A 13,066-nucleotide genomic window follows, 5' to 3' on the forward strand; every position below is an offset into this window, starting at 1 on the left:
AGAATCTTTTTTTTTCCTGGTGTCCCCTTTAGCAAGACATTAAAACCCTATTATGTCACACGGAATCCCACATTTTCTCAGAGCACAGGCAAAATTGGATAAAAACTAAAAAAGATAACCCCCTTTCAGACATAATTAACTGTAATTACATTACAGCAATTTAACACAAGGGTCTTATGCTGAATGAGCTTTGATCAGGTCACAATTGTGGCAGCTGGACATAATGAAATGTTTCTAAATGTTGAACCTTTGCAGAAGCCTCAAGTCATTAGACTCAGGTAGAGGCAGCAGCAGTACACACATCTTAGAAAAGTCTTTTAGAATCACTGGTAATTCATTACCTCGTTAATGGGAAAAAAGATGTTAAAAACCTCACAGTCGTGGGCTGGCAAACACAACGATACACAACAGCATGTGAGCCAACAGTCCCAACCTAACATCTCATCACTCAACGCTTCATGTACACTGTGCAACAGTCGGGAATCTACTATTAAATAACATCAAATGACGAAACTGCTGTGAAATGTTTGTTAACTCAGTGATGTTCTCTCTTTATCTCAGTGCCAAACATTGCTTGTGCATGCAGCTCATTACATAAATGTCCTGTCATGTGTGGATGCAGCCAAAAGGAACATTAACATATTTATGTCTGTATGATAAAATGGCACCATTTGAACAGGCAGATGAAGCTAGGAATGTGACATCCTCTGTGCCTGGAACGGGCTTCTGTATGTGTCAGTGTTACATCCTCTGAAAGGCTGCAGCGAAGAGAAAGATGTTTACGTGCTAATGTGTCCAAGGAACTGGAGACGTTTTAACATTTATTAGGAAACCAGCAGCAAGCAGAGAAGGAGCCCGAGGTGAAGGCCAAAACTTTGATCCAGTCGTCATTAAACACTCCACGTACTCCTAGTTTCATGCATTAGTGTTGCAGTCCTCACCAGGAGGTATGTCAATTTAAAACAGTATTCTATTTGAAGGCTAGAAGTTCACACCAATAAAAAAAAAAAAAGAAAAAAAAGAAAACTTTTAACCAAATTAGTTAATCAGACACAAAAATGTCAGCCCGACAGGTTAGCTTCAGCAGTGGCTAGGAAGTGTGACAACACTGCCTGAAACCCAAAAGGATTTGTTATCTTGTCGCAGATAAAAGTTCATCCACCTTTTATATCCACCCGCCAGCCTTCTTATTAAATCTTAAATCTGTTTAAGAGTCACTGAAAGTGTCACTGCTCATCATAAATCATTCACATTGGTCCTGACTAGAATCTAATCACCACCAACACATCCACAAGCAATGGCCTACTTTTGTATTTTCTGAGCCTTTAAACCACTTTAAAACTGCATTAAAAAAAAAATCTCGACATCGAGACAGAAAGTTTCAGGGACAGTCGGGGTTAAACTGGTGCAAGGCGGCTTTGGCGACTGGATGAGGTGAGTAAACTCTTCCTTTAGCTTTGCAGTTAATTAGAAGAGACAGTAATGGAAGCGTTTATGCTCAAAACACATTAGCCGTGACTCTGACCTGCATAAAACTGACTTCTCAATTGCACTCGCTGCACTGCACTCGCACAAGAAAAAAAAAAAGCCAAAAGCCATTCTTGCACTTGTGTTTTCCTGTTTAAGACTCTGTAGAACTGTTCACAACAATTAAAATTTAAAAAAAAAATCTATGTGAAGATTTTACAAATGTGCAGGAAAATAAATGCTGTTTGAATAACCTCTGCTGAAGCTAATTATTGATTTGCCTCACACTGTGCTTGCCAGCATTGGTTCTTAGGACACAAAGTGCTGCTTGAATTCGACAAAAACAGACTTGATTCAGCCTGACGCTGTGGGTGTAAATTCCTTCCTGCTTAGTAGGATGGCTCTCAACTGGGGAAAATAAAAGGTAGTTGGCTAAATCTGCTGTTGAGGTGTTGGTGTTTTGGTGTGAGTGTCTGAATGGCAGATTTGAGTGAAGTTAGGGGATAATGGCAGCATGTTTGAAAAGAACAGTAAAAAGAGCAGCATTGTTGTCACATTAGACAGAAACAAGAAATACAAAAAGAAAAGGGTAGGGGAAAAAAAGGCAGGGGCACCGGTGAGAACAAATCGGAGACATTCACATTGCTACAGTATCTTAGCAACAGATGTCGGCCTATTGTGGAGCAAATATAAGAAAATGGTAGAGCCGGGGATGGAAACTGACAGAGTGGCAACTACTAAGCCAGTTCCCAGAGGACTGGAGGTCTCATGGAGTCCAGTCCTAATCAGGAAGCAGCTAAATGACCGCTTCTAGAAATGTTTAACTGTCTCTAACGGCCTACAGGGCAACATGGCAGTCAAATTCTTTTCTCTGTCAGACAGGACACTTACATTAACACAGTCTGGCAGACACAACGTTTATTTTTTTTTGATGCTGGTAGCAGGACTCAATGATCTCCTCATGAGTTGGATTACTTTAATTAAAGTATAGGGGTGAGACAAACTGGGGGTTTGGGACTTGAAACTAGAAACCACTTTGCAGGCACAGAGGGGAACAAAACTTGGTTTACACTTACATAATGACACCACACAAAGTCTATGTTATAAACTAGGCATTAGCCCTACACTGGTGGGAGCATTTATACTTCTGTGCAGGTCAGAGAGCAGTGTGCCACTACGTTGACCTTATTTGCATCAAGCTGAGAGTTGCAGCGAATAATTGCTGAACAACAGTTATTTTTACCGAAATCACTGCAATGCAGAAAAGAGAAAAGACGTTGGAGGAGATGTGTCCGACCACTGAGTAATCCGAGGCAGAAGGAGGGTGAAGTTTGTGCTCGTCCGGCCACTGAGAGGCACGTACAGAGAATCTTTGGACCAATCATAGCTGTTGTAGCCTGCGTCATCACCACGTGTGGGGAGCTGCAAGTCACGATGCGGCGCAGAGTTTGGAGCCATGCTGGGAGTATGGCGAAGATTTAAAGGGATCTGGAGGATATGAGGACCAAAGGCTAATCTTCTCATGTCTAACAGTAACCTTTTGTTCTTCAGGTTATTAAGAGTGAGTAATTGATACTGAGATTACCTTTAAACAGTCTTCAGACATAATATACGCAAAACTTCTCTGTTGTACGCGGCAATAACTGATATATTGTGACTTCGGGTGAAGTTAAAGCTACTGAAAGTTGTCTCTCATCTCATCTTCTACTACCGCTTAATCCTCACTAGGGTTGTGGGGGTTGCTGGAGTCTATCCCAGCTGTCATTGGGCGAGAGGCGAGGTACACCCTGGATGGGTTGCCAGTCCATAGCAGAGCCAACACAGAGACAACCAACCACTCACACTCACAACTAGGGTCACTTTAGAATCGAGCATGTCTTTGGGAAACAGCAGTACCCAGAGAAAATCCACGCAGACACAGGAAGAACATGCAAACTCCAGCCTCGAACATGGATCTTCTCGCTGGGAGGCATGTGCTAACCACAGGGCCTTTTCTTCCTTTTGTTGCTCTTTTGTTTTGAAAGAGAAATTAGTGAGCTAGGGCAGATATAAATCTATGGGCTCTCCTCAAAACCAAAAGTAAAGCTAGCTTTCTTACCAAAAAGTAAGAAGAAAAGGAAGTTTGAAGTACAAATCAGTCAGGCAAGGTGCATTTTTAACCTCATACAGTATGTCCCCGTGAGCTGAACCCCTTACAAGCAGAAAGAGTTGTCAGGGCATAGCAGGGGTAAGCACAAGTTGATATTATTAGCCTACGCCGCTGGTATCTTTCTATGGAAGCACCCAAAGACCAACCTGCCAATTTAAGTCCACAATGCTTTCAGAATCAAATTTACACCCCTTCCCCTTGTGTCAGACTGTTTAATCATGCCCTGCTCCTCTGCACCACAGCACAGAATGGAAGGCTTTCGACAGTAAGTAAACACCGCTGTGGACCGGTATTTTAGGCTTGACTCATTAGCAGCTACCAAAGGTGTCGGACCAGGTGACAGATGGACTGACATGTCTGGACAGAAAAGGAAACTGAGCCACAGCCAAAACCACCCAGAAAGGAAAAAAAGAAGAGTGGTTTTTGAGTGAATGCAGGTGTCTAAAAACACTCCATTTTAAGCTCCGTCAGCCAGAGCAGAGAGGATCAGCGCTGACTTAGTGAGAGGAAACCCGAGTCTGGTGAAAGAGGTGGAGCGGACTAATATTAGGGCTATTATGTGAAGAGCTCAGGCTGGAGGCAGGGGATTTTGTTTGGTCAACTGAAGGGTGATGGATGATATTCTCCATCCATCTATCTAGTGAAAGTTAAAGTGAAACAGATCCTTTTCATAGCACGCATTTTGTACTGACAAAAGAAAAAGCTGCATTGCACTGCATAGCTGCTGGAAAGGAGCCATCGTCGTGACTTGACTTGTAGAAAAAGACACACGCGAAGAGCTGTGTGAGAAGGTATGTTGCGTTTGAGTCAGTATATAAATAGTGTCACAGAAAATGTCGCACTAAAGGAGTAAACACTTCAAACCCATCTGAGCCGCTCAAAGACAGATCCGCATCTGTGCGCAGAACTCATGGAGGTGTTTTTCACTTTTACGGCACGATGCCAAAATGTTCCCAATCTCGAAACGTTACCGTTACTGTTGAAAAAAAATCTTTAAAAATGGGAGCACCAATGTGGCACACATTTGGAAACACTTGCTTGTTTTTATCGTTTGGTCAGACTTAGTGAGAGGATGCGTGCTGCAGTGTTCTCATTTGAGAGTTTCTTTTGTAATACGTTAATTTCACCACAGCTACCAAAGTTCAGGTCCTTGGCTACCATGCCCTACAGTTCACAGTAAATATAGTGGGTGAGCCTTGTGAATAAAACATCGGAAGCTTGGGCAAAGTTTCTTGGTGCTATTTAATTAAAATTCAACTTGCTCTTCGTATTACGAGGACACGGCTTCCGGGGTGTCAGTGCTGGAGAAACTATTTATTAAATAAACGTATTGATAAAAAGAAGAGAGGAAAGTTCATTTTTTCTGATGTGATGTAACTTCTTGTAGATAATCAGGCAACTACATGATCTTAATCCGGACGAGACTAAACAGCGAGCGCCAAAACAGATTCATCATTAGCGTCAGTTTGAGCTTATTGTCTTGACAGACACATGTAGGAATATTCATTATTATCTGAGTAGTGGACTAATTCTTTGATTAACTTGTCACTAGATAACATCCTCTCATAAGGTCTTTACTAAATGCTGTCATTAATTAGCACACACAGTGTTGAGTATGGTTTAATGTCAGTTGCTGATTGGAAATGCAACTGTATTATTTATGTTCAAAAAGTTGTTTACGCCCACGTTGAGCATCATGTTAATGGAAAACTTGAAAATCATCGTACAATCCCGGAATCAGACTATTGTTGCGATAAGACAGTTGTGGTTAATATGAGGCTCTCAAAAGAAACACTCTACAACCACAGCAACAATGTCAACTGACAGAACACCACACAGGATATAAACACTACTGCGCTGCAGATATTTTAAGCCTACATGAATCAGAACCATGAGTAGCAAGTAATAGTACTTTCATTTTTATTTTATTTTAAGCTTATTTTAGTTCATCTTTCCTTTTACTTGTATTTTTTAAGAGTGTTTTTTTATCTATAACTAAGTCACTGTGACTAAGCAATTTACCTAGCGGATCATTAGAGTTGTAAGAGTTGTAATATAGGATAATGTAGCTGGGATAATCAATGTGGTATGTCTCCTCACTGTGTATAGCATCTATAGATGTAATAACTTAAGACAATGAAGTTCACTAACAAATTATTGACGTGCATCCTCCTGCTCTCTGATACCACTTGTGAAGTTGTTAACTGAGTGACGTTGAGAGGATATGGACGGCTACTCTGTTACCATTAGCAGATACCTTTTCAGATAGGTGTGTATTGCAGTAGTACTTTTGTTGTATTTCAGGACTGACTCACGTATTCTGCATGTCATGATAGAAAAGGCTTCATCTTTAGTGAAGTGTTTCCACACTTGATGAACCGCTGCTAGTTTGTTGCACTGAGCCACTGAGCTCCTCACCTGTCTTCTCCGAGGCGTCCGTGTTGTTAGTGCCATGTGATCAGTGACTAGTCAACTTCCTACTTAAAGCATCATGGCACAGAGGTACATACTGTGTATTATATGTCAAATTTTGGTCACAAAACTAAAACATCTGTCAATGTGTGTGTGTTTGAGAGCTGCAGATACACTGTAAACCCTAACGTTTTCTGTGTTATTTCATACGATGAACAGATAATCAGCACTTAGAATGCACCACAGACAGCAACATGATTTGTGGCGAGAGAATGAATCCTGGCTGTCTGACAGCTCGGCCTGTTCCTCGGCAATAAGACACTCTCATATGTTCAGAACTCTTCCAATGCCTGCTGTCTGTTTGGAATTAGTCTCCATGGCGACGGACCAGACCGTCTGGCTTCAGCACAGCCAAGTTGATGAAGTGATGTGTTATGGTAATAGTCGCCTCTGAAGTAAGACCTGAAAATCTACGGTTCGTTCTGCAAAGATCCTCAGGAGAGCTCGAGTCTTGCCAGCTGCAATTTACGTTGCGCTGCGTCCTCAGCTGGACGTGTTTACGCAAGGTGAGAGGAATGAATGGTGTGTGTCAAGACAGTTGACACTGAAAAACTGATTAAGCGTTTATGTAAAAGTAAAGTGGAGTGGCTTCAGTGAGCTGAGGAAAACCGTATGACATAAGAACATCTGGGCCTCACCTTGGGACACTATGGGACTGAGTGGAGTCACTGGATAGTGTCTGAAGCCTCTGCTCCACGCTCATCGCCTGAGGACCAAGACCTCCACCTGCTGTCTGTCCGGCTCCAGGCTGCTGCTGCTGCTCCTGCTGCTGCTGCTGCTGCTGCTGCCGCTGCTCTTCCTCCTCCTCCTCTTCTTCTTCCTCCATCTCCTCCTGGCTACCTGGCTTCTCCTTCCCTCGCCCCTCACTCTCGTTGTCGCTCTCCTCGCCTAAGATGTCGTCCACCTTTTCCGAAAAAAGACGCTTTTGTGAGCTTTTGTGTACATCGCAACGTTCCGCAGCAACGGCATGAATACATCCTGGACTTGGCACAACCAAAAACACGCCTGCGCTTCTCATTTTGTCAAGCTGAGATTAATTATTTCTCCCTCCAAACACTGAAATAAATGGATGTGCTTTTTGTTATTCTGTGAGAGACAACCACCATATCACTTATTTACATAATTTAACAATTTGCAGAAATTCATTTTTATTTTGTAGGTCATCGCCGAATAGAAATAATGACAATGGCGATTAAAAGGTGTAAGTTATGCTCCAAGTATCATCAAGAGGAACCCTGTGTATTATCTAGTTTCATGATGTACCCCAGATTCCAATTATGGATCTAATTATGGCTGGAAAGTGCTTTCTCCTCTATCAGTAATTGGATGACGTACTGTATTCCAATTTTGGATGGTGAGTAAACTTTGGACCAACAGCTAAGAGGCTCATACAAGATTTCTGCAGCACAATGAATAGTTCAAAAACAATTAGTTAGTCTCATGTCAAATGGAGTCAACTCTTTTGCCGTTTTACACACCAAACTCACAAACACGCCTTTGATTTGAACAAGCAATTTGTTTTCATGGATACTAACACTGCGCTAATAATAAGAATAACATCAGATCACAATTGGCTCACGCCTCATAACCCTCTTAGTCAGAACTAATTGGTCTGATGGTAAGGGAAATGAAGAAACCTTTTAGCGCTCTGTTCATTTTCCTGCACATTTGATGCTGCACAGCAGCCAGAACCACTTTGTACATGTCAAAGATAGATAGATAAATAAATAAATAATATTCTGATTAATAGGACATGTGCGTGCATATATCAAGCAACACTGTTTTTTTTTCTAGCATCCTTCTTTTATTTGGCAATGTAGTGCATGTTAACAGACTGTGATTAGGGGCTTTTTATGATGCCACTGTTTTAATGATAATAAGATTCAGTAACCAGCCGGTTAGCTTAGACCAGGGATGTGTAACTGGCCCGCGCCCACGCCCGAGTGGCCCCTGGATTCACTTTTGAAAATTATGAAAATGTTTCCTCCAGAACAGTTGCAAGTTGCAACAACCAGTCCACCGCCCGACGGCAGGCATCGCTTCCTAGCACCAGAGACGTATATTAGAGAGAGTCTGGCCCACTAGGGAATGGATCATCCATAGAGAAGTGACAATAACAGAATAAAACTAGATTAAAAGTTAAAATACACCACAGTGGTCAGCTTACGGCTCCAGCACAGGATCGGGAAAAAAAATGGGGGAAACTTTCCCCAGTGAACAAAAACGGAGAAGGTTATGGGAGCAGAGGATTAAAAGGAAGAACTGGATGTCAACTGGTTTCTCCCTGTCATACCAGGTGAATGTCAATGGCGCTGTTTGACGTTTGTTAAGATTTGATATAGAAAAAATAAAGTCATTAATGTACACCTTGATCTGAAAAACGCTCAACGCCGCTTTACAAAAGAATTAAGTCGGCATGAAAACCAAAGAGAAGAAGAAGATCGAGGCGAGAAAGAGGGGTCAAAGCAGCCATGGCGAAAAATACAGCGGAAAGAAAACTGGATAGCCAACAGGCTACAAGTTTCTCATTAAAAGAGAAACCGTCCTACTGATTTACTAGTTGTGATGTATAACAGATATGCAGGAAAAATATTAATCTATGAATTGTAAAAATGAACAAAATGAGGTCTAGCGCTTTATCTTGATTTGCTGTGCAGCCGTTTTGTTCCACCTGTGAATGGTAATTTTTTATTTATGAAAGCTCTTTGCACTTGAATAAAAAAATCAAAGTACATGGTTATTTTTTGCCTACATGTTCAAACCCTTTGTTGTTGAAGAGTGGATCGTTATAGATGCATTTGAGCATGAAATGAAGTGAAATGAGATACTGTGATGTGTTGATTCAATAATTTTTTTTAAAAAAAGCAGACATATGCACATGTTTTGGTCTTATTTAAAATGGGCTTTTTGTCATATCTGGTAAGAAAGTTTGCAGCTCTATGGCCCCCTGAAAGACTGTGGCCCTCTCCATCATTTAAGTTAGATGAATAAAAATCACACTAAGAGGACAGAGATGATACCGGATTTCAAAGGTGTTTGCGGGTTGGCCAGGTTTACCTCCTCCTGTTTCTGTTCTGGTGATAACTGCCTTACAAATATCTAAACAGTATTGTGCAAATATTTTAGCCACTATCTTCTGAGACTTATCATTTACAGTGGGGGAAATAAGTATTTGATCCCCTGCTGAATTTGTAAGTTTGCCCACTTCCATAGAAATGATCAGACTCTGGTTTTTATGGTTGTTTACTGGTTATAGGTATAGACAGAATATCAGTCGAAAATGCATAAAAAACACACAATCTAAAAGTTATAAATTGTTATGTATTTTATTAAGGGAAATAAGTATTTGATCCCCAACAATTCACTTAGAATTCAGGCTCCTACAGATTGGCTGGTGCGCATGTGGCACACAGCTGTGCTCAGTCAACTAATTACCAATACTCCTGATCTTAACTCGTCATGTATATAAAGCACACCTGCTCTAAGAATCAGTTTCTTACATTCCAACTTCTACAGCACCATGGGCAAGACCAAAGAGCTGTCAAAAGATGTCAGGGACAAGATTGTAGACCTGCACAAGGCTGGTATAGGTTACAAAACCATCAGCAAAAGGCTTGGTGAGAAGGTGACAACTATTGGTGCCATTATTCGCAAGTGGAAGACCATAAAAGGACCATCAACTGTCCTCGGTCTGGAGCTCCCCGCAAAATCTCGCCTCATGGAGTGAGGATGATGATGAGAAAGGTGAGGGAGCAGCCTAAAACAACACGGCAGGAGCTTGTTAATGATCTGGAAGCAGTTGGGACCTCCGTCACCAAGAAAACAGTTGGCAACACACTGCGCCGTTATGGATTGAACTCTTGCAGTGCCCGCAAGGTCCCCCTGCTCAAGAAGGCACATGTACAGGCCCGCCTTAAGTTTGCCAGTGAACATCTAAATGACTCAGAGAAGGCTTGGGAGAAAGTGCTGTGGTCTGACGAAACCAAAGTTGAGCTATTTGGCATTAACTCGACCCGCCGTGTTTGGAGGATGAAAAAACGTGAGTATGACCCAAAGAACACCATACCCACGGTTAAGCATGGAGGTGGAAACATCATGTTTTGGGGCTGTTTTTCAGCAAAGGGTACAGGGCAACTTCACCGCATTATGGGGCCAATGAATGCAGCCATGTACTGTAACATCTTGGACAAAAACCTTCTTTCCTCAGCAAGAACACTGAAGATGCCTCGTGGGTGGGTTTTCCAACATGACAATGACCCAAAACATACTGCCAGGACAACAAAGGAGTGGCTCAAGAAGAAGCATATTAAGGTCATGGAGTGGCCTAGTCAGTCTCCAGACCTTAACCCGATCGAAAACCTGTGGAGGGAGCTGAAGTTCCGAGTTTCCAAGAGGCAGCCAAGAAACTTGAAGGATTTAGAGACTGTCTGTAAAGATGAATGGGCCAAAATCCCTCCTGCGCTGTGTGCAAACCTGGTGACCAACTACAAGAAACGTCTCATCGCTGTGCTTGCCAACAAAGGTTTCTCTACAAAGTACTGACTTGTGTTGTGCTTGGGGATCAAATACTTATTTCCCTTAATAAAATACATAACAATTTATAACTTTTAGATTGTGTGTTTTTTATGCATTTTCGACTGATATTCTGTCTATACCCATAACCAGTAAACAACCATAAAAACCAGAGTCTGATCATTTCTATGGAAGTGGGCAAACTTACAAATTCAGCAGGGGATCAAATACTTATTTCCCCCACTGTATGTAATAAAATGAAAGATGTAGCCCCCAGTTCATTCTGCTCCATAAGACACATTCACAATATTCTACTTCCGTGTTGAAAACCACCATAAAATAGCTAAATACTGAAAATGACCCCAAAAAAGTTTAGTCCCAGACATTCACTCAACTCAAAGCTGTCAGAAGGAGCCACTGGATAATATCATGCTCTTTTTATTTTTTTTTTCATCCTCCTCACGCAGAAAGAATTGTGTCTGAGGTGAGGTAATAAACTCATCCCATCTGATTTCTAGCATGAGGAAAGGGCACAGCTAAATACAAGTGTGTCCAGAGGGGGAAAAAAACATGGCAAATACTAAAGGGACAATTGTCACCTCATCAATCTTGTGTTCCATCAGCAGCTCGTCATTTTAAATGTCAGTGGTGATCGACCATTTAGAAGAGGTTAGCCAATTATCAATAAAAATGAATATGGCCAGAGCAGCCTTTGTCTATTGACTCATTAGGTGCACGTGGCTTGAGGAGAACTGGGATTAATGCAGACGGATGTTCACTTGGGGGATCATTACCGCCATCAAGCCAGGCTCATTAAAGCCTTGTTGTTGGTTATTTGGACAGCCACAGAGCACCTTGGTAAAGATCAGAGCGCCTGAGGCGATGGGGAAACTAAACAAATAATAATAAAAAAGAAACGTGAGGTTGGTGTTGCTCGTCTTGCTGTTCCATCTTTAAATTGCCTTTTATTCCAGTGTAATAAATAATTCTCTCATCATTATGCATTTTGCCGATCACTATTTTAACTCGAGCCACTTTTCTGTGAGCCCTGCTGAGGGTGTAAAAGCAGGAACATTTGGCTGGAAGTATAGCTACAATAAGCAGAGATGTCAGCTTTCAGACAGCAGACAGAACGGTGAATTGAAACTGTGCTCGACAAAAAAATAACACACAAAAAAAAACAAAAACAAAAAAAAAATTATAATTAATAAAAACATCAGCTATATGATTTTCACTTTTAGTTCTGGCAGACATTGTGGCTAATGTATTTGTTGGGGGACATTTCCACAGCATGACAGTAAGTCAAATAAAAAGTAGTGTGTTGTTATTTGGCATTTCTATACTTGCTGCAGAGGGTTTTCAGTTACTACCGATACAACTGAGCACATGACACAAAGCAGCAACTCCAGGAGTGAGTACTAAGATGACTTTCTGAGCATATGCTTGTTAGCCTAACTTCTTTGTAGGACTTAGAAGTCCAAGAGGTGCTCACAAATATTCAGTGCTGTGAAGAGCTTGACCTCTTGAATTACTACGGCGCTAATTGGACGCACTGAAAGAGGCTATGAATCACTTCAGGCTGTAGTGTTCCAAAAAAGTGAGCCCTCTCCCTTGTTGAGATCATTAGTCAATTAGTGTTAGTAGAAAATCACACCAACATAGAAAATGAATCCTCTTCTGTAAAATGGTTAAAACAGCCCAGAATCTGAGTATCTTCAGATTTCTGATTTAAAAGCAAAGCACTATAACGAATACTGAGAGGACTTGGCGCTGACTCCAGACAAATACCGCGGAGGACTGCGCAGTCAGTGGAGCCACATCTGCCTCTGATCTCTACCTTTTAAAACCAATTTACAGTTTACTGCGTCAGGAAAGGCCTTACAACCTTTGTAGAATAGAAAGCATTAACAATCACAAACAGCATGGCAAACTTCCCACGGCATCTTTTTTTCCCTGGCTGTGATCAAAGGCCAACCAAAGAGCCCATCATGAAACTTTTCAAAGCACAGCACGGCACCCCCTCCAAGTTGGTTTTGAATCAGTCTTTGGGTCTCACCGCTGCAGGCTGCAAGTACAGTTTAATACAAGTGTGAATCCAGGGCATAGAATCTATTTTTGGCTCAATGCTCAAGTTACTGAACTATTGTACCAGGAACTGTTTGTAACCACTCTGTGGTCCATCGTGATCATTTATCCGTTTGGAGTAAGATGAAGATGAAGATGACGGAAATGCACATAACACATAAGTAGTGGTTAGAATTCAACATTGTGGTGTCCTGAATGAATTTATTTTACCGCAAAACCTACTGGTCACATTCTAATAAGAGTCTGTGCTACACATGTAACCATAATGGACGCTGAGCAGTACCTCTGCATTAGCAGTTTCTAACCCATTACTCTATCTTCAACTCCACAGCGCTGTGCCAATTCAGCAGTGCGATGGACGCCCCTCTTTGCTGACACGTT

The 13,066-nt window shown here is 41.6% G+C and overlaps 1 protein-coding gene across 1 annotated transcript in view; it reads right to left on the reverse strand.

The window, feature by feature from the left end:
- ctdp1 (CTD (carboxy-terminal domain, RNA polymerase II, polypeptide A) phosphatase, subunit 1) overlaps positions 1–13,066 on the reverse strand; it is a 74,450-nt gene that overhangs the window by 31,543 nt on the left and 29,841 nt on the right. The window contains exon 12 of the mRNA XM_047605514.1: positions 6,727–6,992. Within this exon, the coding sequence (XP_047461470.1) occupies positions 6,727–6,992 (266 nt within the window). The remainder of the gene's footprint in view (positions 1–6,726; positions 6,993–13,066) is intronic.

This window comes from Mugil cephalus, chromosome 14, assembly GCF_022458985.1.
Source record: "Mugil cephalus isolate CIBA_MC_2020 chromosome 14, CIBA_Mcephalus_1.1, whole genome shotgun sequence".
In the NCBI taxonomy this organism is placed as follows: domain Eukaryota; kingdom Metazoa; phylum Chordata; class Actinopteri; order Mugiliformes; family Mugilidae; genus Mugil; species Mugil cephalus.